This window comes from Hypomesus transpacificus, chromosome 17 (assembly GCF_021917145.1).
Source record: "Hypomesus transpacificus isolate Combined female chromosome 17, fHypTra1, whole genome shotgun sequence".
In the NCBI taxonomy this organism is placed as follows: Eukaryota; Metazoa; Chordata; class Actinopteri; order Osmeriformes; family Osmeridae; genus Hypomesus; species Hypomesus transpacificus.
Window position 1 is genome coordinate 1,153,836 of NC_061076.1, and position 25,818 is coordinate 1,179,653.

Below are 25,818 nucleotides of genomic sequence, written 5' to 3' on the forward strand. Positions count from 1 at the left end.
TAACATGAAAACTGGCACGTATACTTTCAATGTTTCAGGCTAAGAATACTGTTTAATTCCTTCAATAATATCTTTCCTTATCAATAATGGTCATATTTTATATGTGAACCCATAATCTTGTGTAGCATGACAGCACAAAATGTTGAGGAATGTCTAAAGGTAAGTAATTCACACAGATTCAAGCGAACCACAGAAGCTCCAACATGAAATGATAAAGCCTCGATATTGTGCGATAATATATTTGAACAGGTAATATCCCCCCATAATGTTGTTTACCACTCAGTATTAGACAACAGTAGTTGAACAGCTATCGTCAAAGTAAATATGGTTTGCAAACGTTTAGCTCCAAGTAGCGGAGAACCTTAAGGCTTTGTTTGACTAACTGTGATTGAGGTGCACAACCATTAACCTCGACTACAGTGATGTTCAATTAAAATGTTTTCGTGCTTGAACATTTTGAGAATATCTGATAAACTTCAGTATTATTTACTTTCAATGGAGGGCTCATCTGTACTGAGTGGCAGGTACATCAGCAAATCACCGTGCTTGTTTTACAAAACTGTGCAATCACAGACGTGCACAGGCGGGCATTTCCGGTTCAAGACTGGTCGACTTGTGCAGGTGAGCGAAGGCGAGTTTTCTACTCTCTTACATAAAACTGAGTTTATTGCAGGTAAATATTGAAAACTGGTGATGTCGACAGAGACTATGAATAGAAATAGTTACAAAGTAGTTTATCTTGCAAAATTTATATTTTTTGTGCGACTCAAATTAAAATTAAAAGGTAAAACTGTCTCGGGATTTCAGTCAACAGGCCAATGTGTCGGTCAGCTGCTGCTAGCTTGCTAGCTTACTAGAGATATTGCTAGCTAGCAAGCTATGTCAGTAACAAGATAGCTAACTTACCGATGCTGTCTAGAAAGCTTGCTAACTATAGCAAACAACTTTGTAGTCATTTTACAAAATATAGAAGAATCTATAACTAATATTTAAGTGTTCATATTTTAGTTATTTATATATTACCGGGAACACTAGATTGAAGAATATTTTGTTTAAAATATTTACGTTGATAAGCCAGCTAACTAGCACTAAATGATACAGCACTGAGTTCAGTGATTGTCGCCGTCCGTTCTCCCCAGTCTCAGCGGTCACATTCAGGACATGGAACTTTGATACCAGCTACATCCCATCAATGTGGCATTATAACAGCACTGTACTGTTTGTTATAAGCTATACATTTCATATGAACTGTCTCATAATTTTTTTCATAAACAATTATTCTGACGAATGTATCAAAGTTACGTGTACTGTAGCTAACTCAATGTTCTTTTGTTCGGTTTTAGAACGGGTTGACAGTCTACCAGGATGATTGTTGGGCGCAGTGACATGGGTAACCACGAAATGGAGAATATATACGTATGGCCGAGCCATCTTGCTGTTCCGAGGTATGTATTTTACTCTTGACAGGTCAGTTAATATTCAATGGATGATATTGTATATCCAAGGCTAGAACACTGGTTTATTTAGACACGCATTAGTGCTTGAAAATAGGAACGTTTGTGTTTTATTATTATTATTACTACGGGTTAGGGGAAATCTGTCTGCTCGTGAGTAAAGCTGACAGCTGGATTACCATTGCACACAGCCGCTGCTGTTCTGATGCTGCCTTTGGGCCATCTCAGAGGCAGTTTCTATTTCTTACCACGAGATGGTGCACCGACACTAGCGACGATTGGTCAGTAACGGCTTTATGATCAAATGTCCCGGTTCAGCTCTTCTAAAACATGATCTAATCCGTTTTTTTACTGAATGGAATGTCAAACATGTGGCCCAGTTCTAGTCATTCCCGCCGTATGGATTCAAGCCCATATTTCTCAGCAGGTGATGAATCCGGAGGAAATGCAGATTAGGCTGAAGTCCTTAAGTAGCATCAGTTAGAATGGAGACCGTAGAATTGAGCCACAAAAGGCCATGTTGTTGATGAACTTTATGATGATGAGGCTGCTTAAAGAAGGCTGCTGTCTTAGAGAGACTGCTGATGCTATGGGTAAGGTACACTACTGCATGTTGACTGGCGCTCACCTGCTTTTCGTTTTACTCGTTTCCTTGTTGCATTTGATGAGCTGTTTTGAAGAGTGTACGTTTGGACCCTTCAGTTCACACTAGCAGGCCAGGCCCCCTAGGCCGGAGACATGATTGGGCCATGATGGAGGACAACAGAAGGGCAGGGCTGTATCTTTGTCGCCCTCTGGCGGACACAGGCGTGTCCTCGATGCTGTTCTACTCTAGTGGCGAGTATGAGCAATGTCTCCCGCCGGCCGCAAAGACGTTCTACGGCTCTGTTTGTCAGACCTGAAATTCGAGAGAGAGGACCGAGCCGCCATTTTCCGTGTGACGCTCTCCCTGAAACGGCAACGAGAATAACGGATTAACGGGGGAATTGCATATAAACCTGACAACAAAAATCATCTCGGAATAAGAGACGAACAATTTGAGGATATTTGGAAATAGAACCGGTGTGAAAATCTACTAGATTTGCACCGCATCTCTAATTACGGAGAGCAGGCTGACGCGGTTCCTGAACTATTCGTTGTTTCGCCCATTTCGTGATTCCGGGAGCAATACTGGCTTCAGAATTAGAGCGCACTCTTCGGGTTTTGTGAATAGGCGGTCTTGCAACAAATGATTTTTTTCTTTTTTAATGCACCTTGATCGCACACACGATTACCTATCCGCGGCGGGGATTTAATTCTACAATTTCCCCGGACTTGGGTTCTCATCACGTGGTAGGTTCCTCCTTTTTTCTTTGTCACTTTTATCTTTGTGGTAAAAAAAACCCAGAAGGAACTTTGCCTCTTGCTTGTTAGATAACAACCGCCTACCTACTCAAGGAAGTAGTAGGCCACTAGTTTATATATGACGAAAGTTACAGAGCGGGGGAAGAGAAAATAAACTACATTTTGCAAACGCAACCAGACGTAGGCTAAGGCATTTCGCCATATGGAAATAGTCTACTATCTTGTCCTACGCTTATCAATGTCAAGTTTGTCATAGAGAAGATCTCTCATTCAGTCTCAGTATATGGTGAAATGCATCTGGAAACAGCGGGTCTGCAAGCCCGCTCCACTGCCCACGAGAAATGCAGCTCGCCGCATTCTGAACTTGCTCGTGCATTATGTAGGCTACGGTACGGTACGCACCCGAGCAATTCTGTCGAGCCAACGCCAGCGCTACCGACAATATTTGTAGTCCTTCACCGTAATCCTTGAATGTTGTGGCCCATAAATGCGGTAACACCCATTCCCATAACAGTTTTGGACCTATTTCCTCACAACTAAGAATTACGATGGGGTTATATAATCGCGTAACCACTTACAGGCGCCACGTTATACTAATTGGCACAGTAAATATTTTATATCAATGAAGTCTGGCCAGCCTACAGGTTTGTGTTTGTCATTAAATGTATAAACCTCATCGTGGGGAAAGGTATGCGTTTATCCCGCCCCTGATAACGCAACAGCTTGTGTTGCAATATTCTGTAAAACTAGCAGTTAGACCTGCAAGGACGATCCTAAATTTAGATCTGTTTTTAATGGAGTCTATTCGTTCGTAATTAATTAAAAAGGGATTGGGATGAGTTTCTATTTTGATCCTTATCCAGATTCTGCTCTTAAGACCCAGTCCATGGTCACACTAGACTGATGGCGACCTAGCTGGATACAAATCAGTCGTTTTATTCACTGATCTTGATTGCAGTTGGATGAAGGCAGGAGTGACAGTGCAGATAGTGTCTTCATCATATTCACTGCAGGCCCCCCCTCTCTCCTCTCCCTTCTCCTCCTCTCTCCTCCTCTCTCCTCGTTCATGCGATCCTCTGATACCACGTTCACCCGTCCGACCGGGCCCAGCCAGACGACCAGTAGTTTTCCGTTATATAAGCGTGTGTTGCGTTACTGTCCCTGGCATGGAGGGAATGATCTCAGCGCTCGTCGTCCGATGCTTCCAAGATCACTGGATCTCAGGGATGTGGACTGTCCGGGGGGGGGGGGGAGGGGGGGTAGTCTGTGTGTGTAGGGTTGTCTTCCTGCAGACTTCTCATCAGTAATAATTAGCTTGGTTAATCGTTCACTGAAAATACTGCTACAAGAGGAATTTTAGATCTTGACTTTGGTTGCTGCTGGGTTGTGTGTGTGTGTGTGTGAGCTGGAACATGTGTTCGTCCAGGGGATTGGGCATGGCTGTGCTAGCCAGGGAGGTTCAGAAGCCTGGCTAACTAACCAGAAGCCTGTCTGGTGGTGAGTGGTACCCAGCCTGCCCCCCCCCCCCCCCCACACACACACACACACACACACGCTCACACACACAGCCTTGTCCCAATTCCAGCCACGTGCTGGTGTGCTACATCAGTAGTAGGCCTGGCTTCTCTGAGCAGTGTTGTTGTGGAGTCTCTGACACTCCCAGGCTGGCTCATGAATGGCTGCTTCCCCCACGCTGCAGTCAGACAGGGTCCCAGGCTGGCTCATGAATGGCTGCTTCCTCCACGCTGCAGTCAGACAGGGTCCCAGGCTGGCTCGTGAATGGCTGCTTCCTCCATGCTGCAGTCAGACAGGGTCCCAGGCTGGCTCGTGAATGGCTGCTTCCTCTACGCTGCAGTCAGACAGGGTCCCAGGCTGGCTCGTGAATGGCTGCTTCCTCCACGCTGCAGTCAGACAGGGTCCCAGGCTGGCTCGTGAATGGCTGCTTCCTCCATGCTGCAGTCAGACAGGGTCCCAGGCTGGCTCGTGAATGGCTGCTTCCTCTACGCTGCAGTCAGACAGGGTCCCAGGCTGGCTCGTGAATGGCTGCTTCCTCTACGCTGCAGTCAGACAGGGTCCCAGGCTGGCTCATGAATGGCTGCTTCCTCCATGCTGCAGCCTGACAGGGTCCCAGGCTGGCTCGTGAATGGCTGCTTCCTCCACGCTGCAGTCAGACAGGGTCCCAGGCTGGCTCGTGAATGGCTGCTTCCTCCATGCTGCAGCCTGACAGGGTCCCAGGCTGGCTCGTGAATGGCTGCTTCCTCCATGCTGCAGTCAGACAGGGTCCCAGGCTGGCTCGTGAATGGCTGCTCCCCCTACGCTGCAGCCAGACAAACGTCCTGGTATCAGGGAAGGAAACGTGTGTCTAGCAACGTGGAGGTGGTGTTGTCATGATAGTTTTATTTACCTTCAATCAGTCATGAAATTACATTCATTTACATGTTTGATAAAGTATTCTTATAAAGGCATACTATATTTCAATTCCTACTGTAAGAGATTTGCTGTACAAGTTCTGTCACCTAGTGTGAGATAATTATTGTAGTTGGGTATCTTATCTAGTATATACATTTCTATTTACTTTGTTTTTGTACCAAATGGAAAGGACTGAACTTTCTGTAGTCAAGCCATTTTAGTTTTATTAACATTTGTTATCACTGTTTGGTTCAGTGGCAGTTTCTCATGACCTCAATCTACAAACCAGGACTCCGCTCCTTGTAGACCTTGTACTTTATGAAGTATCAGTTTGATGTCAGTTACAGAAGGAACAGATTAGGGTGGATCTGGTGCTCACTCAGACGACAGAAACGATTTCACACGTTTGTGTGTGTGTGTGTTTGTGTGTGTGCGAGAGAGAGATAATGGAGAGTTTCGATAGTAAACATTTCGTTTCAACTTGGTGACATCATGGCGGTTGCTCCCGCTTGCTGTGTCATCCTGTCAGTTGACACAGCTGAACCTTCTGTAGCTGCCGGTCAAGGCTAACGCACGCACACACACACAAGCACACACACAAGCACACACCATTAGCCCAGATGAAAGCAGTAGATGGTGCCAGTGACTTGGCCCCTGCCAGCAGGCGGAATAAACATCCGGTGTTCTAGAACTTTCACTCCATAGAAATATCAGTAGCAGTGTTACTGCTCTATCTCTGGTCCACTAGTACCGCCTGCATACTGGATAGCAGTCTAGTATAGCCTCACTCTCTCTCCCTTCCACACTGTCTCTCTCTCACACTCACTCTCACACACACACACACACACAACACACACTTTTCGTGAACACTGAATGGTTGATGTTGTCTAGTCAGGTGTCCGTGACCAAAGGAAGCCCTGACACCATACACAATCACACAGTGGGATAAATGCTGTGTAGTCTGACTTGAGGGCAGTCTCTTCTTCACACACACACACAGACACACACAGACACACACACACACAGACACACACAGACACACACACACACACACACACAGACACTGTCTGGGGGCTGTCAGCATGGGGGGGTGTCAGTCATGCAAAGGCTTTGACCTACATTGGTGCTATCAGCTGTTAGCTCCTGCAGCTCATGCTAACATGGATGCTGCTACTGTGCAGTGGCCCTCCCCTCTCTCTCACACACACGCACACACACACACACACACACACACACAGCAGCATACACTTTTGGATTTCACCAACACATCTGGTCCCCCTCCCCGACTTAGGTAGACAGCTGGGTTCTCGAGATCACTACCGCATGAGAATCCATCTTGCCAAAGTTCCTCTTTTTTGCCCAAACCACATCGGTTTGGACCAATCAGCACCCTCTGAGGAACTACTGGCAGCTATTGACATGGTTGTTAGCCTGTGATAGACGATGAGTGACACATGGTTCATCCAATCACCTGCCAAGTATTTTTGGGGTATGTGTAACAGATCATCTGGGGAGTTACGTTACCGCCCCATTCTGTCCAACTTCCGTCGCCAGCCATGCCCACGCACAACCCTCTGAACACAGCCAGTGTGTGGTTACCAGACCTCTAGTGGGTTAAGATGTGGACCTAGCCTGCCACCTGCCCACCCTGCAACCCATCTTCATGAGCTCTGCTCTCATACACCATGTCCTAGGTTACCATTCTCCTCCTGCTCAGTACGACCTCCAGAGCACAGGGCCCAGAGCACAGGCTCCAGAGCACAGGGCCCAGAGCACAGGGCCCAGTGCGCAGGGCCCAGAGCACAGGCTCCAGAGCACAGGCTCCAGAGCACAGGGACCAGAGCACAGGGACCAGAGCACAGGGACCAGAGCACAGGGCCCAGAGCACAGGGACCAGAGCACAGGGCCCAGAGCACAGGCTCCAGAGCACAGGGCTCAGAGCACAGGGCCCAGAGCACAGGCTCCAGAGCACAGGGCTCAGCGCACAGGGCCCAGAGCACAGGCTCCAGAGCACAGGGTCCAGAGCACAGGGTCCAGAGCACAGGGCCCAGAGCACAGGCTCCACAACACAGGGCCCAGAGCACAGGGCCCAGAGCACAGGGCCCAGAGCACAGGGCCCAGAGCACAGGGCCCAGAGCACAGGCTCCAGAGCACAGGCTCCAGAGCACAGGGCCCAGAGCACAGGCTCCAGAGCACAGGGTCGAGGCTAGGGGATGAATCAGGATGTGTAGTCTGTGAAAAGGTGGTCTTGTAGCGCTGTGTGTGTTTGTGTGGTTGGCTTTTCTGTTGAATACAGTGTCTGATGTTCTCCTGTTCCCTCCCTCTGTCTCTGCCCCCCCCAGGTGTTCCCTCTCCCAGGCCTCAGGAGGAGCAGCAGTGGGCTGGTGTGGTGGAGCTGGCCTCAGGCCCGGGCGAGGCCCCCTGCTGGCCGGCCCCCTCCCCGCGCTGCATGGCTGCCATGGCGCCAGCTCTGACCGACGCGCCCAACGAAGCAGCCCACCGCATCCGCTTCAAACTGGCCCAGCCCTCCTCCGCCCTCTCCCCCAGCGCCATGGAGACCAGCCAGGACTCCGACAACATCAGCCCCCGAGGGGCAGGGCGTGGCAGGAGGGCGGAGGAAGCAGGGAGGGGCGTAGGGAAACTGCAGCCATTGGTGGCCTCCTACCTCTGCTCTGATGTCACACCTGTGCCGTCGTCCAAGTTGCAGGCCCTGTTGCCCAGCCTGCTGCCCGCCCCTGGACCCCCCAGGAGATCCATACACACCCCGGCCCAGCCCCCCCTCAACGGCCAGGCCAAGAAGCAGGGTAGGAACCTGGGCCCCACCCTGAACGGAGGCTCCTCCCCCCTCCCCTCCCAGACCACCACAGCCTCTACAGAGCACGCTCCCTTCGGAGGAGGGGCGGAGCCCCAGACTGGAGTGTCCTCAGATCCAGCACCTTGTCTTAAACGGCGGTCTCCCCCGGCGACCGCCGCCACGCCCTCCAACTGCCCGCACAGCGAGCCTTCGGACCGACCTCCGTCGCTAACCCAGGACTACTCCTCCCCCTCTACCACCGTGACTGGGCAGGAAGGTGTCGGGAACAATCTGGGGGCTGGAGGAGGCACGGAGACCCCTCTCCAGCTGGTGACCGGCGGCCCGGTGAGCAGCCAGGACGGCCTGGGTGCCGGGGAGGTGGAAGTGGGGCCGGAGGGGCTGGTCCAGGGCTCTGTTTGGCTGCAGGAGCGAGCCCAGCAGAGCCAGGGCCGGCAGGGGGAGATGTCCGGCCGGCTGAGGCACCTGAGGAGACGCCTGCAGGTGGTGCAGGCCAAGCAGGTGGAGCGACACCTCCAGCAGCAGCTCGACGGCCTATTGGAGCACACCGTGGGAGGGGGCGGAGCCCGGGGGAGGGGCCAAGAGGACAGGGACGGGATTGGACGGCTGTTGAAGCAGGGTTCCACGCCGTTGGAGTTGGAGCGTCTGTACGTGAGCGGGAGTGCAGTGCTGCGCGGCGTGGAGGCGGGGTTTGACTCGGACGCCACGGCGAGCAGCTCAGGGGGGGAGACAGACGCGGAGGAGGCCGGCAGGGCGGAGCAGGACCAGCGCCACGTGTCACTGTGAGTCTGCTTCTCTCGGCTTCTCTCGGCTTCTCTCGGCTTCTCTCGGCTTCTCTCTGCTTCTCTCGGCTTCGGGAGGGAAGTGAATGTTTTTTTTGGGGGGGGGGGTGTGTGTCACCATGGAGATGGAATGAAGGCAGGAACTATGTAAGATGAGAGAGATGCAGATAAAAGATAGAGGTAGGAAGAGGGTTAGAAGGGAGCGAGGTAGATAGAGGTGAGGAGGGGAATACAACATCTTGAAAGAGAGGTAATGATAGTTTGAGTGAGTGTAGGTGGGTAAAAGAGGAATGATGATCAAAGAGAAATGGTAGAAAGCTGCTGGGGAAAGAGAGAGAAAGAAGTGATGATATTCACGGGGGCTGTAAGGAGCCTGGAATGGATGTTTGTTGTGATCTAGTAGGATGTGAGTCACCCTGGTTCCAGTGTGATCAAACTCGATCCAGTTCACCCAGGATACCAGCTCCAGGGTTCAGCTGCAGGTCACTGCTATGCTGGAGGGGGAGATGGAGAGATGGAGACCGGCCTGCAAAGCAGGATGCTCTTCATGCTTTGTGGAGCAGTGTTAGCGAGTCTATTTGTGCTCATTTCTGAAAGAGTCCGCTGGCTGGCTGGTTGACTGTTTGCCTGTCTGTCTGACTGCCTGGCTTACTGTCTGTTGGGCTATGCTTGTCCCTTTGACTGCCTGTCTGCTAGGCTAGACCTAATCTGACTGCCTGCCTGTCCTCAAGGCTAGACCTAGTCTGACTGGCTCTTGTTTTTTCTTTCTGTGTGTGTGTGTGTGTGTGTGTGTGTGTGTGTGTGAATGTGTGTGTGTTGAGAGAGTGGGACTGAGAGAAGTGCTAAAGCCAGCCACATGAGGGATAACCTACATCTGGTCACATGGTGATTGCATAACAACTAACAGGGTTAGTCCCAGATTATGACCCTGGAGCATAGACTGAGACAGAGATGCAGGCCGAGAGATGGAGTGAGAGAGAGACACAGAGAGAGAGAGACACACAGAGAGAGAGAGACACACAGAGAGAGAGAGACACACAGAGAGAGAGAGACAAACAGAGAGAGAGAGACACACAGAGAGAGAGAGACACACAGAGAGAGAGAGACACACAGAGAGAGAGAGACACACAGAGAGAGAGAGACACACAGAGAGAGAGAGACACACAGAGAGAGACACAGGGAGAGACACAGAGAGAGACACAGAGAGAGACACAGAGAGAGAGAGACCACTGATGAATCATAGTTACCGTAGACTGGAGGGGGGGGGGAGGGGGGCAGCAGCATATTTACTAACATCCAGGCCTAGGCTCCAGTAACCACCTCCAGACCCGATCCTGTTCCATTGCAGACGGGCCTGTTAAAGGAGCAGCAGCCCTGCCGACCACACCAGGGTGATGTGAAGCCTGTCTGGGATCGAACTCCTAATATGCTCGTCTGAGATGTTTGATAGGGTACCTGTGTACCTGTGTACCTGTGTACCTGTGTGTTGTCACAGGGTCTCTCTTTGGGGCAAGGGATCCTTACAGGGGAGAACATTTTCCAAGGAACCCCCCATAATTGTAACAGCCATTCAGAATATCCTTTTGTGCTCTTAACTGGAAACAATATGCTTGTTTAATTGGTCCCCATCCGTAGATTATTATATATTTTTTCACTTTTTAATGATGCAGTAGAATTGTATAATTTACAAGTTATTTAGCGGACCTCCTGGCTATGGTTCGAGGAACCCGCTTTGAGAACCACCGTTATCAATCTAGCATACTTCTCCTGGTGCGACCACACCTGAAGATCCTTATCTCCCCCCCCCTCCCTTCTCACGAGCCCTTTGAGCTCACCACGGTGTCCTGCACTGTCCACAACACGTCACACGCATCACGTAGTTAACACGTGTCACGTATGCTGCTGGTGTGAGAGGGAGGGTGCATGAGGGATGTCTGTACACGTGGTGAGTGGCTGACATGGGTGTTTTATAGGAGGAGAGATCTTGATATTGAGTCATGGATCCTGATGCTGGGTCTGGTCTGGCAATAACAAGTGGGCCAGGCCTGGGTCTGGGCCTGCCGCACTGCTGTTAGGGAGGAGGACCAAGGAATGTTGTCTTCTGGTTTTTTTCCACCCTCATTTGTATTTGGCCTGTGGTGTATTTGTGATTACAAACACACCTCTCTCTCTCTCTCTCTCTCTCTCTCTCTCTCTCTCTCTCTCTCTCTCTCTCTCTCTCTCTCTCTCTCTCTCTCTCTCTCTCTCTCTCTCTCTCTCTCTATCTCTCTCTCGTCCCCCTCTCCTCCTGTTTGCCTCATCTCCTTGCTTCCTTCTGTACCTCTTTTCATTTTTATGGTGTGTGTGTGTGGGATCCTAGCTCTGATTGGTTTACAATTCTTTGTTTATTGTCATTTTTTGCAGCAGTGGTGGTTTCCTGTCGAGTTAGAAAAACTTCCTGTGCTGCTTTGTTGCTGAGAAACAATAGAGCAGCCCTCTATCTTTCCCCTCAATCTTTCCCCTCTATCTTTCCCCTCTATTACCCCTGGTCTGGTCTGGTCTGTGGTATGATTGTCCAGTCTGTCTGTCTTCCTTCCTGCTGTCTCCTGTTCAGCCTGTGTTCCTCACCTCACATGGCTGCTTCTACTTCCTTTTCCTCAACCAGTTAGGTTACATAGTTAACATGGGTGGAAATGTCTGAATCTGGGGTGTCTCTCTCTCTGTCTCTCTCTCTGTCTCTCTCTCTGTCTCTCTCTGTCTCTCTGTCTGTCTCTCTCTCTGTCTCTCTCTCTGCCCTCTTTTTCTGTCCTTCCTTCCTTCCCCCTCTTCTGTTCTTAGCTGCTGTCTGTTTCCCAACATGACACCTGCTCCAAGTCACAGCGTCACCAAGCAACACACGGTCTCTGTTCTCCTCCCTGCTCCCCTGCTCTGCAGGGTCCTACTGCCTGTAGGGTTATGGTGACAGGATCTCCTGCTGCCTGTAGGGTCATAGTGACAGGATCTCCTGCTGCCTGTAGGGTTATAGTGACAGGATCTCCTGCTGCCTGTAGGGTTATGGTGACAGGATCTCCTGCTGCCTGTAGGGTCATAGTGACAGGATCTCCTGCTGCCTGTAGGGTTATGGTGACAGGATCTCCTGCTGCCTGTAGGGTTATGGTGACAGGATCTCCTGCTGCCTGTAGGGTCATAGTGACAGGATCTCCTGCTGCCTGTAGGGTCATAGTGACAGGATCTCCTGCTGCCTGTAGGGTTATAGTGACAGGATCTCCTGCTGCCTGTAGGGTCATAGTGACAGGATCTCCTGCTGCCTGTAGGGTCATAGTGACAGGATCTCCTGCTGCCTGTAGGGTTATAGTGACAGGATCTCCTGCTGCCTGTAGGGTTATGGTGACAGGATCTCCTGCTGCCTGTAGGGTCATAGTGACAGGATCTCCTGCTGCCTGTAGGGTCATAGTGACAGGATCTCCTGCTGCCTGTAGGGTTATAGTGACAGGATCTCCTGCTGCCTGTAGGGTCATAGTGACAGGATCTCCTGCTGCCTGTAGGGTTATGGTGACAGGATCTCCTGCTGCCTGTAGGACCAGGGCTGGTTTCAGCTAGAGGTTGTAGGTTTAGTTGTTGTAGGCCTTGATGAAGATGATATACCACCATTACATGATCCTGGGTTTTGTTTACTAGATGGTAGAATGTAGGTATTGTTGTTGTCATTGTTTACCTCAACAGATGGATCGCTAACAGACACGGCTGTAGTTTAACACACGAGGGACTAATCAGTCTGGAGATTAAGACGACGACAGATTAGAGGACCCAGTCGCTCACAGGGTTTGAACACAAGTGGGCACATTTAGGAGCCGGTTCCTGCAGGAGGGGGGCTAGGGTTTGGCAGTTGGTCACTCCAGAATGTTGAATCAGGTTTGTTATCTGTGGTGCAACCTTAGAGGACCATGTGTGACACACACACACACACACAGACTGACAGACAGAAGATGGGGTATGTTTGTTACAGTTTACACTGCCTTATCTACCGAACCAGGCTACGACTGAGGAGAGGGGGATGGGGGAGGGGGATGGGGGAGGGGGTGTTGAGGAGGGGGAGGGGTTGTTGGGGAGGGGGTGATGGGGGAGGTCACTGAACGTGGCATCAGTTCAACCATGTGTCTCACTGACGAGAAGCAACATGGTGGAAGACTGCTGAGGTGTGTGTGTGTGTGTGTGTGTGTGTGTGTGTGTGTGTGTGTGTGTGTGTGTGTGTGTGTGTGTGTGTGTGTGTGTGTGTGTGTGTGTGTGTGTGTGTGTGTGTGTGTGTGTGTGTGAGCCTGTGTCGGCTGCAGGTCCTGTCTATCAGTGTCCTCCAACAGGACATGTTATTGTGCTGGTGTGTGTTCTGTGATGGAGCCAATGTAAAGCCTACAGATGGTTCTCATTCTCCTGCTCCATCCTGGATCATGTCCTATCACTGTAAGGGGGAGTGGCTTCCTGGTCAGGCAGGCCACACCCCTCGGCCTCCCTACCACCTGGCACTGTCATCATACCAGCTCCATCACCATGACCACACAGCTTCTTACAGCCTGCTGCTCACAGCGCTGCTATGGCAACCTGCTGGTGTTGTACTGGTCTCTACTGCTGCTATGGCAACCTGCTGGTGTTGTACTGGTCTCTACTGCTGCTATGGCAACCTGCTGGTGTTGTACTGGTCTCCACTGCTGCTATTGCAACCTCCTGCTGGTGTTGTACTGGTCTCTACTGCTGCTATGGCAACCTGCTGGTGTTGTACTGGTCTCTACTGGTCTCTACTGCTGCTATGGCAACCTGCTGGTGTTGTACTGGTCTCTACTGCTGCTATTGCAACCTCCTGCTGGTGTTGTACTGGTCTCTACTGCTGCTATGGTAACCTGCTTGTGTTGTACTGGTCTCTACTGCTGCTATGGTAACCTGCTGGTTTTGTACTGGTCTCTACTGCTGCTATGGTAACCTGCTGGTGTTGTACTGGTGTCAACTGAGTAGGACAGTTGACTGCTGCCAGTGATTTTCCAGGAGGAAGAGGAAGTGAGATGCAGGCCCTTCCCAGACTCACCCCCCCCCTTCCTCCTCCCTCCCTCCCTCCCTCCCTCGATCTGCCCTCTCCTCTAGTTTCATCACCCTTACTTGATCACACTAGCCTCTCTCACACTAGCCTCTCTCACACTAGCCTCTCTCACACTAGCCCCTCTCACACTAGCCTCTCTCACACTAGTTTCCCCCTCTCTAGTTTCAGCAGTATTTTCACCAGCCTCTCAACTCCTCTCGCTCTCTCTCGCTCTCTCTCGCTCTCTCTCTCTCACTCTCTCTCTCTCGCTCTCTCGCTCTCTCGCTCTCGCTCTCTCTCTCTCTCTCTCTCTCTCTCTCTCTCTCTCTCTCTCTCTGCAGCACCATGGAGTCTGGTCATGTGACTGTGAGGGGGAGGGATGTGGCTTTCTCACAACATCAAACCCTTTGTTCTTCAGACCCCACCCACAGACTACACACACAGCTCCTTCTGCTCTCCGTCTCTCCCCTCCCCCCCCCCCCCCCCCCCCCCCCCTCTCGCTTTCCCTTCAGTGTTGCCACGGGCGATGGGATTTCTGGAACTTCATGGAATGCTGAGTCGGTCAGAGTGGATTAGCCCTCAGAGCTCAGTGGATGCACAGAGAATCCGGCCTTTCTTGTGACGAGAAAACCCAACGTGTCGTTTCTGATGAGAGAAGGATGAGGCTCAGTAAACGATCGTCCCGGATGATTCAGCAGGTTGCCATGTTGGCAGCAGGACAGGAACAGACATGCCTAGAAGACCTGCTCTGTCGCCCTGGCCTGCTTCCAGGGGCGTGGCCTGCTTCCAGGGGTGTGGCCTGCCCCCAGGGGTGTGGCCTGCCCCCAGGGGTGTGGCCTGCCTTCAGGGGTGTGGCCTGCCTTCAGGGGTGTGGCCTGCCTCCAGGGGTGTGGCCTGTCTACAGGTCTGAGATGAAGTGTGTTTACGCTTGTGGAAAGCCACGTTTGTCCTTGAGTGGTTGCCCCTTCTTCTGTGGCCCTCTCCACTCCTGGTGTCTCCGGGGGGCAGGGCAGGGTGAGGTACAGGGTCTCCGGGGGGCAGGGCAGGGCGAGGTACAGGGTCTCCGGGGGGCAGGGCGAGGTACAGGGTCTCCGGGGGGCAGGGCAGGGTGAGGTACAGGGTCTCTGGGGGGCAGGGCAGGGTACAGGGTCTCCAGTGTGCTGTGAGCCACACTGAAGGACTGAACACACCTGCCCTCCCCTGGTTAACCAGGATGACCCCCTCAGCTGCCCTCCCCTAGTTAATCAGGATGACCCCCTCAGCTGCCCTCCCCTGGTTAGCCAGGATGACCCCCTCAGCTGCCCTCCCCTGGTTAGCCAGGATGACCCCCTCAGGTGACATACTCAGCAAGTCTGCAGGTGCCAAAAAGGCAACAACAGGCACAAATGTATAGACCAAGCCTCTTTTGATTCTTTCAGACATTGCTTCATGCAAGTCAATAACGTCAGTGGTCTTAGCAAACAAGGATGATGTATGTGTTTCATTGCATTAAAGAATGGGGAAGTGGACACTTGAGTTTTATCTGGAGGTGCACTCTAATGCACGGAGTGACCAGATGCTCTTAGAGCTGCTGGCTTGTGACCAGAGCAACTGGAACGCAGGTGTGAGCCAGGCCTCTCTGTCTCTCTCTGTCTGTCTGTGTCTGTCTGTCTCTCTCTCTCTCTGTCTCTCTCTGTCTCTCTCTCTCTCCCCCTCCCTCCCTTCCCTTGCTCTCCCACCAACCACCCGGACTCTATTTCTCACCTCTTTAGAATCTTTTCCCTCTCTCCTTGACCCCTCTTATTATGTCTGTCTCCATCTCCCTCGTCTCTCTCCTCCTGGCCCCCTGCTGTTCCCCTGCTCCTCCCTCCCTCCCCTCTGCTCCTCCCTCCCTCCCCTCTGCTCCTTCCTCCCTCCCCTCTGCTCCTCCCTCCCTCCCCTCTGCTCCTCCCTCCCTCCCCTCTGCTCCTCCCTCCCTCCCCCTCTGCTCCTCCCTCCCCCTCTGCTCCTCCCTCCCTCCCCTCTGCTCCTCCCTCCCTCCCCTCTGCTCCTTCCTCCCTCCCCTCTGCTCCTCTCTCCCCCTCCCCTCTGCTCCTCCCTCCCTCCCCCTCTGCTCCTCCCTCCCTCCCCTCTGCTCCTCCCTCCCTCCCCTCTGCCCAGCTCTCTGAAGCAGCATGTGTTTTGGTGCTGATGTGGTCTGAAAAGGGCACAGGGGTTTCCTCCTCGTGTGTGTGTTTGACTTCCTGGGAGGCAGTTCTGTTGCTGATTTCACTGCTCTTTCACTTCCTGTTCGCTTGTGTACATGCTGTATGAGAGAGAGAGAGAGAGAGAGAGAGAGAGAGAGAGAGAGAGAGAGAGAGAGAGAGAGAGAGAGAGAGGGAGTGAGAGAGGGGGGGAGGGAGGGAGAGGGGCATTGCTGTATCTGGGTTGGCTGCAGCTAGACATCATTTGGAGGTCTCTCTGTTTACTGTCCAGTAAAGCTTTCCACTGGCTCTGAAAACACTCACAAACACCACACACACACTCACAAACACCACACAAACACTCACAAACACCACACACACACACACACACACACACACACACTCGCAAACGCCACACACACAAACACCACACACACCAACTACATCAGCTGCAACTCCTGGGTGAGAACAGGAAAGACAGGTGTGGCAATGAGTCAGACAAGGCATTTTTTTCAAGGTCAAAGTGTGTGTATATACACACACACACGCACAATATAATGCAGTCCTCTGGCTGTAGTCTGTGTGCATGCGTGCGTATGACGTGACCTACTACCCTGCTCTTCTCCCTCTCCTCTCTCTGCTGCCCCTGCTGGCTCTGGATGGTACTGCAGCTGCTCACGGCCTTCCCCTCCCTCCCCCCTCCCTCCTGTTCTCCCTCCCCCCTCCTCTCCCTCCCTCCCCCTCCCCCCTCCCTCCCCCTCCCTCCTGTTCTCCCTCCCCCCCTCCCTCCTGTTCTCCCTCCCCCCTCCCTCCTGTTCTCCCTCCCTCCTCCTCTCCCTCCCCCCTCCCTCCTCCTCTCCCTCCCCCTCCCTCCCCCCTCCCTCCCCCCTCCCTCCTGTTCTCCCTCCCCCCTCCCTCCTGTTCTCCCTCCCCCCTCCCTCCCTCCTCCTCTCCCTCCCCCCTCCCTCCCTCCTCCTCTCCCTCCCCCCTCCCTCCTCCTCTCCCTCCCTCCCCCCTCCCTCCCCCCTCCCTCCTGTTCTCTCTCCTGTTCTCCCTCCCACCTCCCTCCTCTCCTCCCTCCCCCCTCCCTCCTCTCCTCCATGTGTAAAATGTCTGGCTGGAAAGTCTGGTTAGAGGCAGTGATCTATTCATTATGCATCTGCCCATCGAATAGAGGGACAATCTGAGAAAAGAGATGGAGGATGGATGCAGCTCTTAAGGGAGAGGGGAGGGTTAGGGGAGGGGGTGGAGGACAGAGGAGAGGGGAGAGAGAGAAAAAGGAGAGGAGTGTGTATCTTTAGGACAGAGCAGGTTATGTAATCCTGCCTTTGTAGAACAAAGCTGCTCTCTCTCTACCCCATGGTCTCTCCCTCCATCTCTAACCCTGCCCTTCACCCTCTCTCTCTTCTGATATCTGAGACTTATACCCTCCTTCATCTCTCACACACACACACACACACACACACACACACACACACACACACATCAGCTGGGAGGGAGCTGTGTGTGTGCCTTACTGAGTCGCAGCTGCCTGTGTGTGCGTGTGCTTTGCTAAGTTGTGTGAGTTTGGTGTGTGTGTGTGAGACAGAGATCAGAGATGTTTTTGTGTAGCATTCAGGTGACTGTTGTTTGTCTAACTCCCCCTGTGTGTGGTGGTGTGTGTGTGTGTGAGCAGGTGGCGCCGTGCGGAGGGCCGCTATGCCCTGGAGAGAGCCTCCATCATCAGCCACTGGAGCTGGCTGCAGGCCCACGTGTCCGACCTGGAGTACCGCATCAGACAGCACACGGACATCTACCGCCAGCTACGCCTTAGCAAGGTCCACACACACACACACTTACGCCTTAGCAAGGTCCACACATACACACACACTTACGCCTTAGCAAGGTCCACACACACACACACACTTATGCCTTAGCAAGGTCCACGCACACACACACAAAGCTCAAGAAGACCTAACATCTATTACAAAATAGGCCACTGGAACACTGTCCACAACACTGCTGTAGGTTGTCAAGGTAACACTACCCTTCCTCATCGTTGCCCTGGCAACATTTAAGTCTTTACATCACTGATAGAGGTGATGGGCACACACACACACACACACAGCTCATCCGTCTCAAACTTTGTCCCCCTCATGTAGCCTGACCAAGTTCCTCTCCACCTCCCCCCATCAACCCAGCAAGCAACCAATCCTCTCTGCATCTCTCTTGCTAACCATGATTCTGACCTATCACAGGGCTCCATCTTGCTGGGGGACCCCACGCTCTCTGAGTCATTGGCTGAGGATGGGGAGGTGAAGGCGGAGCCTGCCGTTGTCCAGGTTACACAGGTAAGATGTCAGTTAAGCGCATCAGCGGTCAGATCACTTTCTGGTTGTGCCCTAGGCTGAATACGTCATGACAACACAGAGGTTCAGATTTCTCTGGTCACCCATAGCAACAGAACGCTGAATGAGCTTCAAGCTAACTGTAGCTCCTGAAGTGTAGATAAATGTGCACATTTTGTCGCAAATTAAGTATTTGCCATAAAACTCGTTTTAAAAGTTCTACATAATGAGGTATAGACATCAATCCATTTGGGGAAAATGTAGCTAATCTTGCTTTCCATTGTAATTCAGTCAGTTAACCTCAGCTAGTTAGCCTACTTGGCTAGATTTAATATTGATTTACTACATGTGTTGTTTCAAGGTTCTGTGTTTTCCACTGAACTGGGCTTCAGCACCAACCTAAAACCAGTGTGTTGTAGCCTAGTAGGCAGGCAGCCTGTTTACCTGTGAACTAAACCAGACCTCCATATGGAGGGAGGAGGAAGTAGGGATGGATGAGTGAGTGAGTGAGTGAAGGGGGGAATGAGGAGGAGGGTGAGGATGGAGAAGGAGGGGGGAATGGAAGAAGAGAGGGATAGTTGGCAGGTCTGGAGGGGGTGGAGACACAGTCGCAGGTCTGGAGGGGGTGGAGGGGGTGGAGACACAGTGGCAGGCCTGGAGGGGGTGGAGACACAGTGGGGGTCTTTGTTGCACCCTGCCAAGTGGTGGCACCCTCCTGCCTCTTCAGTGCACTCCTCTTCCTGGAAGACTAGAGCTCTCTCTCTCTCTACCTGGTCCTCCTCTCTCTCTCTACCTGGTCCTCCTCTCTCTCTCTCTCTCTCTCTCTCTTTTTCTCTTCTCCCCTTCTACTCTAGAGTGGACGGGGGAGAGGGGGAGGAACACAGACATGGGAGGGAGAGGATGGTGGTGGGGGGAGAGGGGGGGGACGTTGTCATGGTAACCATGCCAATTGCCTTCCTCTGTTTCCAGGAGCGCGGCTTGGACGCAGGGACGGGCAGTTCCGGCTCCATGGAAACAAGCCTGAGGAAAGGGTGTGTGTCCGGGAGGCAGGTCAACGGTGTCATCAACAGGTACTACCCACTGTGTGTGTGTGTGTGTGTGTGTGTGAGTACATAGTGTGCTCTGTGTGCTCTTCAGCGTGCGTGTGTGTGTAGACACAATCCATGTGGTAACAGCTGCTGTGTGTCACAGTGTGTGTGTTTTAACTAGCAGCTGGTGACAGGACTTGGCAACACTGGGATCATGAGCTGTGATATAAGTGTTTACCAGCAGAGCTGGGACAGCCACAAACTGTAGGAAAGTGAAAATGATATTCAAATGAGCACCACACCCCTTACTGACCCAGATGACATCACTCAGGGGGTGATGACGTGGTGCACCAGACCTACAGTGCAGTAACAGGTGTGCAGGCTGTGTGCTGGAGTTAGTCTCCATATCTCCGCTTCCAAAATAACTAGCTGTGTCTCCTCCAGCCTTCATTCTTCCTCTGCTCAGCTGGAGGATCAGCGAGGCCAGACACAGCTCCCCCTGCAGGAGCAGGGCAGTACTTCGGCCCGCACACGGCCTCTCCTCAGCTATAAGAAACGACGCCTCCTCAGACCCTCCAGCCTCAACAACCTCCACCGCAAGGTCAGCCCCCCCTCAGGATAACCTCAGCACAGCCTCAGGATAACCTCAGCACAGCCTCAGGATAACCTGAGCGCAGCCTCACTGACACCACAGCACCTGTGTCCTCTCCTCCAGGTGCAGAGTCAGGGTGTGTGTTGGTGTGTGTGTGAGCTCAACCCTCAGTGTGTGACCTGTGCTGGCCGCACCCCTTCCTCCCCCTCCTCTGGGCCGGAGGGCCTGTATGATCGCCCCCTGCTGGAGAGACTGGCTCAGTTGGACCCCAGCCTGCACCCTGTCCTCTCTCTCTCAGACGGTAAGCAGCCTGCAAGCAGCCTGCCAGCAAGCAGTCAGCAAGCTGGGATGTCTTCATAGAGAGAGAGTAGACCCCACGCCTGCACCAAGGAGAGACCAGCTGGAGGCATATTAGACATGGATGTTTCAATAGTCTTTCTTCTCCCCTCTCCCCCTCTCCCCCTCCAGATGTGGCCATGGGTCTTCACCTACAGAGGATGCTGAAGTCGGAGTGGAACAGCCGTCCTCTGAATAAGATGAAGCCCCTGAAGAAGCTGTCTCTGAAACACAGACTGTCCTCCTCCACCTCCATCTCCTCCTTCTCCTCCACCTCCTCCTTCTCTAAGAACAGACACAAGACCAGCTCCCTGCTCTCCTCTGGCCGTGAGTCCCTCACGCTACACAGACACCATCTATCCCTGGCCTGGCCCGGCCTGGCCCGGCTCGGCCTGGTCCGGGTTAGAGAGGCTAAGCTGTTCCTCCACAGCCACCCTGGGCTCTGTGTTGTTAAGGAGGTAACCATGACAGCCTTCCCCCCTCCCCCAGGTGGCCCCCACTCCAGGGTCCGGTCAGACAAGCTGCACAGGCAGCAGCTGCACAGCCTCCAAGGCTCCTCGCTGCAGCCCCACTACCGGGGAGAACGCAGCCACGCCCATAGCACGGACAAGCCCCACCCACGCAAGAGGCCACGCCCCGAGCTCTCTCTGGACAGGATGGACTGTGAGAACCCCTGTTCTTCATCCCCTCTCTCTCTCTCTCTCTCTCTCTCTCTCTCTCTCTCTCTCTCTCTCTCTCTCTCTCTCTCTCTCTCTCTCTGTCTCTCTCACTCTCCTTTCTCTCTCTCTTTCACTCCCTTTCTGTTTGCTTTCACTCTCTGTCACTCCATCTATAGGAGTCTATTTTGGATAAATGTGTTGCCGGTGAGAAATGTATTTTAAACCTATGTCTCCCACTCTCCCCTTCCCTCCTCTCTCTTCATGCTGCCCCACTCCCTCTCTCTCTCACCTTTTGATTTCTCATCATTCATATCTCTCGCTCTTACTGTCTCTCTCTCCCCCCCCCCCCCCCCCCCCCCCCCAGCTCTGTCTAAGCTGTATATGGACTCAGGCAGCCCGTACCCATCACTGCCCGGCCTCCACACCTCCTCCCACGCACCCCCCCACACACTCGGCCCCCACCTGACCCACGCCGCCCCCCAGGCCTACAGTCCGCTGGCCCGGCAGCTTGCCTCCTCCTTCGAGGCCCCCGGCCCCTTCTCTCTCAGCTGCTCCCTGGTGAGGACCATCCTCCTCCACCTACCTACGTGCGTGTGTGTGTGTGCTGCAGTGTAAGCAGGCTGTGTGTGTGTGTGCTGCATCCCTGTAGAGGTGGTGATGTGTTGATGACTGACAGCATCATCTCCCCCCCACCCCCCCCCTAGCAACAGCAGCCCACCCGCCGTCGCCGTGGCGAGAGCTCGTTTGACATCAACAACATCGTCATCCCCATGTCTGTGGCAGCAACCACACGGGTGGAGAAGCTGCAGTACAAGGAGATCATCACCCCCAGGTCTCTCTCTCTCACACACACACACACACACACACACACACACACACACACACACACACACGCATACTACAGCTAGGCTTACTAGGATACAAGGTTATATGTATGGCTCTCTCTCTCCTTATCACACTTGCTCACACATCCTCTCACATACACACACACACACACACAGATACACACACTACAGCTGGAGCTAGCCCTGAGCTGTGTGGTCTGTTCCCCCAGCTGGCGTGAGGTGGACGTGTGTTCCAGACTCCCTGCGGAGAGGCTGGAGGAGGTGGAGGTGGAGGAGGAGGAGGAGGGGGTGGAGGTGGAAGACCTGTCTGACCAGGTGTTCTCCAGGCTCCACCAGCCCTGTGAGGACCAGGAGAGGACCAGATACCGCTGGGCTGCTGTCTCCTCCAGCACGGCCACCAACACCAGTACAGTGGCCAAGAGGAGGGGCAGCAGGTACGCACCACTCAGCTGTCTGTCTGTCTGTCTCACTGTCTGTCTCTGTCCGTCTGTCTGAATCTCTCTCTCTTACTATCTGGCCATCTGTTTCACTCTCCACTTCCTGCCTGCTGTGTCTCCCTAATGCTCCCCCTCTTTCTTCTGCTGTCTCTTCTTGCTTTGTCTTGTCTCTGAGCCCTTCGTCTACCTCTGACTCATCTCCTGCCTCTGTCTTTCAGCAAAGAGACTACATGTTCTGCTCTGTTCAAGTTTTTCCTCATGTCAGCCTTGTGTTAACAGATGTTCCCTCTTTCTCTGTCCTCTCTCCTGTCGCCCCGCCCTCTCCTCTCCTGCCCCCCCTGCAGGTCCTACAAGTCGGTGGACGGCCGCACCACACCCCTGCTGTGCTGCACCACCCCCTCCACCCCACAGCCCTCCTCCCCTGACTCCTCCCACTTCCAGGCACTCCAGGACTATGGCTCCTCCCCCTGCTCCCCGGCCAGCCCAGACATGGCGTTCGCCCCCTACCCCCCCTACCCCCCCGGGGCCAGGGACCCCCAGCGGCTGGTATCCAGCGACGACACGCGCTGCTCCACGCCCGACAACTCCTACGAGGACCAGGTACTCCCCTCACACCTCACCCTGAACACCTGTTACTGCCTTGCAGCTAGTGTTGCTTTCCTCAACGAAAATTATGACTCAATATCGTCGTCAACTAAACGTTATCACGTGCCGAAAACGAGACGAGACAACGTAAATGCTAGTCATGTGACGATGACTATAATTAAATGTATAATGCAATGTTGTTGACGAATAAAAACGAGAGAATGTGGTTTACAAAATAAAAACGAGACGAAATGTTATAACGTTATTTTGTCTAGTTTAGTCCCGTTATTATTATTATTAGCCAACTCATGAGGCTGTGGTTGATGTGTCATTTTAGTGTTAGCTTTAGACGTTAGCTTTAGACGTTAGCCACTGGAGCTGAAAACGACTGAGCCAAACGTGTGTGTGTTTGTGAGAGAGTGTAAAGTGGGTTAACACATGTGACTAGTGTGTGTACTGAGTGTGTGTACTGAATGTGTGTACTGTGTGTGTGTTTGTTTGTATGAGAGTGTAAAGTGGGTTCTTAGTTCCTACCTGACTGACTCCCCTTGTTGGCCAAATACTGTAGCTAGTTTTGTCATTCACATAGCAATCACACTGAACTGAATTTGGCATCAACAACATGACTTTGAATACCTTATTCTAGACCAATACATTAAACTAATGGTTTTGGCATTAACATGCTTCCTGAGACTACTGCTTAGACTACCTTTGTTTTGATTGAAAAGAGACTAAAATACAATTTGTATTTACTTAAACTAGACTAAATGTCATCAGTTTTTATCGACTAAAACTAGACAAATAGTCATGCATAAGTCTGACTAAAATAAGACTAAAATCCTCAGACTTTTAGGCGACTGAAACTTCACCAGACTAAAAAGAGTATGAACGTGACTAAAACTAATAAAAACTAAAATGACAGCTTGACACAAAGACTTGTCCAAAACTAAAATTAAAACAGGTTGCCAAAAACAACACTACTTGCAGGAACGTAGTTGTCAGGAATTTAACACAACAACAAATATATCTATCTGTCTTTTTCCTTGTCGTCCAGGTGCTCCTACCGGTGTTGCCGTGGGAACGGCGTTCCTTCCCCCTGGACGGCGAGCCGGAGCAGGAGCCAGAGGAGGAGGCAGAGCGGCCCTACCGGAGCCTGCGTCGCCCCTCCACCTGCCGCACCCCTTCCCCGCTCCCCTCCCCACTCCCCCCGCCCGACCAAGCCAGCAAGCAGAAACCCTCCACAGGCCACGCCCACAGACACGCCCCTCGATGAAGCCTGCCGTCCCTAACCCCCTCAGAGAGCAACCACCTCCTCCACCTCCACCACCTCCTCCACCTCCTCCACCACCTCCACCACCTCCTCCACCTCCACCACCTCCTCCACCGTGAAGGTCCACCGTGGGAGGAGAGAGGCCGGCTGCTGTTTAGACAGCTCTCCAGTTCTCCCCAGTCATTATGAGAGCCCAGATCCATCAGGAGAGGGACAGGGTGGAGAGATGGAACCGGAACACCAACAGATGGAAGGTGCAGAGACAAGATCAGACCTCCTTCCTCCATGATGAGATTAGACCGGCGTGGGCGCAGCTTGCTATTGGTGGAATTTCAGCTTGTTCCAGGGCTCCTCCCCCCCTCATCATGTGATGTCTTTCAGACAACTCAGTAGCTAACATGACCCTCTCTCCCACAGCCTCCTCCAACACCCCCACACCCCCCCCACACACACACACACACCCTCCTCCTCCAACACACCCCCACTCACACACCCTTTCCCAAGGCTTGACCTGGCATCGCTGGTCACCCGGTCCTTCAGCTTCAGATGTCTGTCTCTTCTGTCTCTCTCGTTTGTCCGTCTCCCTGCTCTCCAGCCATATTCCCTCAGTCTGTCTATCTCCCTCCCTGCTCTCCAGCCATACTCCCTCAGTCTGTCTGTCTCCCTCCCTGCTCTCCAGCCATACTCCCTCAGTCTGTCTGTCTCTCTTCTGTCAGTCTGTCTCTCCTGTGTGTCAGTCTCTCTTTCACTCTCCTCTTTTAGTCTCCTACAGTCATGGTTTCCCCCCCAGCCTTGCCCAACCAGCACATTTCTCTCCTTCTCTACTCCTTACTTTTCTCCTCACCTCATCCCACTTCCCTCTCTCCCCCTCCTCCCTACCTCCCTGCCCTCCTCCCTACCTTCCCTCTCTCCCCTCCTGCCCTCCTCCCTACTTCCCCTCTCTCCTCTGTCAGTGTGTTACTATAGTGAGTCATCTGGCACCATGTTTTGTTGTGAGTTATTTTCATACTTTAGAGTTTCCACTGTGGTGAGGGTGGCTGGGTCTGCTATATCCCCTAGCATGTAATAGTTTGTACAAAAGAATATTATATTTTGTAAATACTTTTGTTTTGATTCTTAACTGTGTTTGGTGTTCAGGTTCTTAGCGACCCTGGCTGCATAGATACGAGACACATACAGGATATTAAACACTTTTTTTTCCTTAAGCGAAAGCAGATACAAACTGCTTTTTTTCTGGATGGTTGTGGAGTTCGACAGACATCGTTTGTGCTTCTCTGAATAAAAGTGGATTATATTGTACACGTGACGTCTCACGGTCTGTAACACCCAAAAAAGAAATGACACGATGCGAATACACTACACGCTCACATCCACAGACCGTAGCGAGGCAGACCCACACAACAAACGATAAATAAGGACAAGTTCTCCTGAACATCATTACAATAAAAAGCTCAAGGTTGAATGTTTTACACGTTAGTTAATTCAGTACCTTCTTGGATGAGAACATTTCTGTGCAGTAATGAAGCTAGACAGTCATGAGTCGAACCAAACTTAGACGCTTTTCAATATCCACTTTATTTCCAAATCCACGTTTACAGCAACGAGCATCAGTGTCAACAAAAATGAACCTTAATTAAAGCACATTACAACCAGACAACCATACTGTCAAGCGGGAACAGCCAAAGAGGAACATAACCTAAAACTGAGTTATAGACTGTAAATTAGAAGATCA

General features: G+C 52.3%; 1 protein-coding gene across 2 annotated transcripts; it reads left to right on the forward strand.

Annotated features, from left to right (window-relative positions):
* The first annotated feature begins 1,343 nt into the window (after nucleotides 1-1,343).
* kansl1b (KAT8 regulatory NSL complex subunit 1b) lies at nucleotides 1,344-25,385 on the forward strand. 2 transcript variants are annotated; one of them, XM_047037514.1, is made up of 14 exons: nucleotides 1,344-1,445; nucleotides 7,550-8,801; nucleotides 17,683-17,824; nucleotides 18,245-18,337; nucleotides 19,304-19,404; nucleotides 19,807-19,963; nucleotides 20,078-20,255; nucleotides 20,423-20,617; nucleotides 20,780-20,953; nucleotides 21,314-21,507; nucleotides 21,654-21,781; nucleotides 22,004-22,228; nucleotides 22,576-22,831; nucleotides 23,871-25,385. In XM_047037514.1, exons 2-14 carry the CDS (start codon nucleotides 7,657-7,659, stop codon nucleotides 24,087-24,089), a joined length of 3,207 nt encoding a protein of 1,068 aa, XP_046893470.1. In that variant the 5' UTR covers nucleotides 1,344-1,445; nucleotides 7,550-7,656; the 3' UTR covers nucleotides 24,090-25,385. The 2 variants fall into 2 exon arrangements, with proteins under 2 accessions (XP_046893470.1, XP_046893469.1); XM_047037513.1 differs by lacking the exon at nucleotides 1,344-1,445 and adding an exon at nucleotides 2,309-2,786.
* The last annotated feature ends 433 nt before the right edge of the window (nucleotides 25,386-25,818 follow it).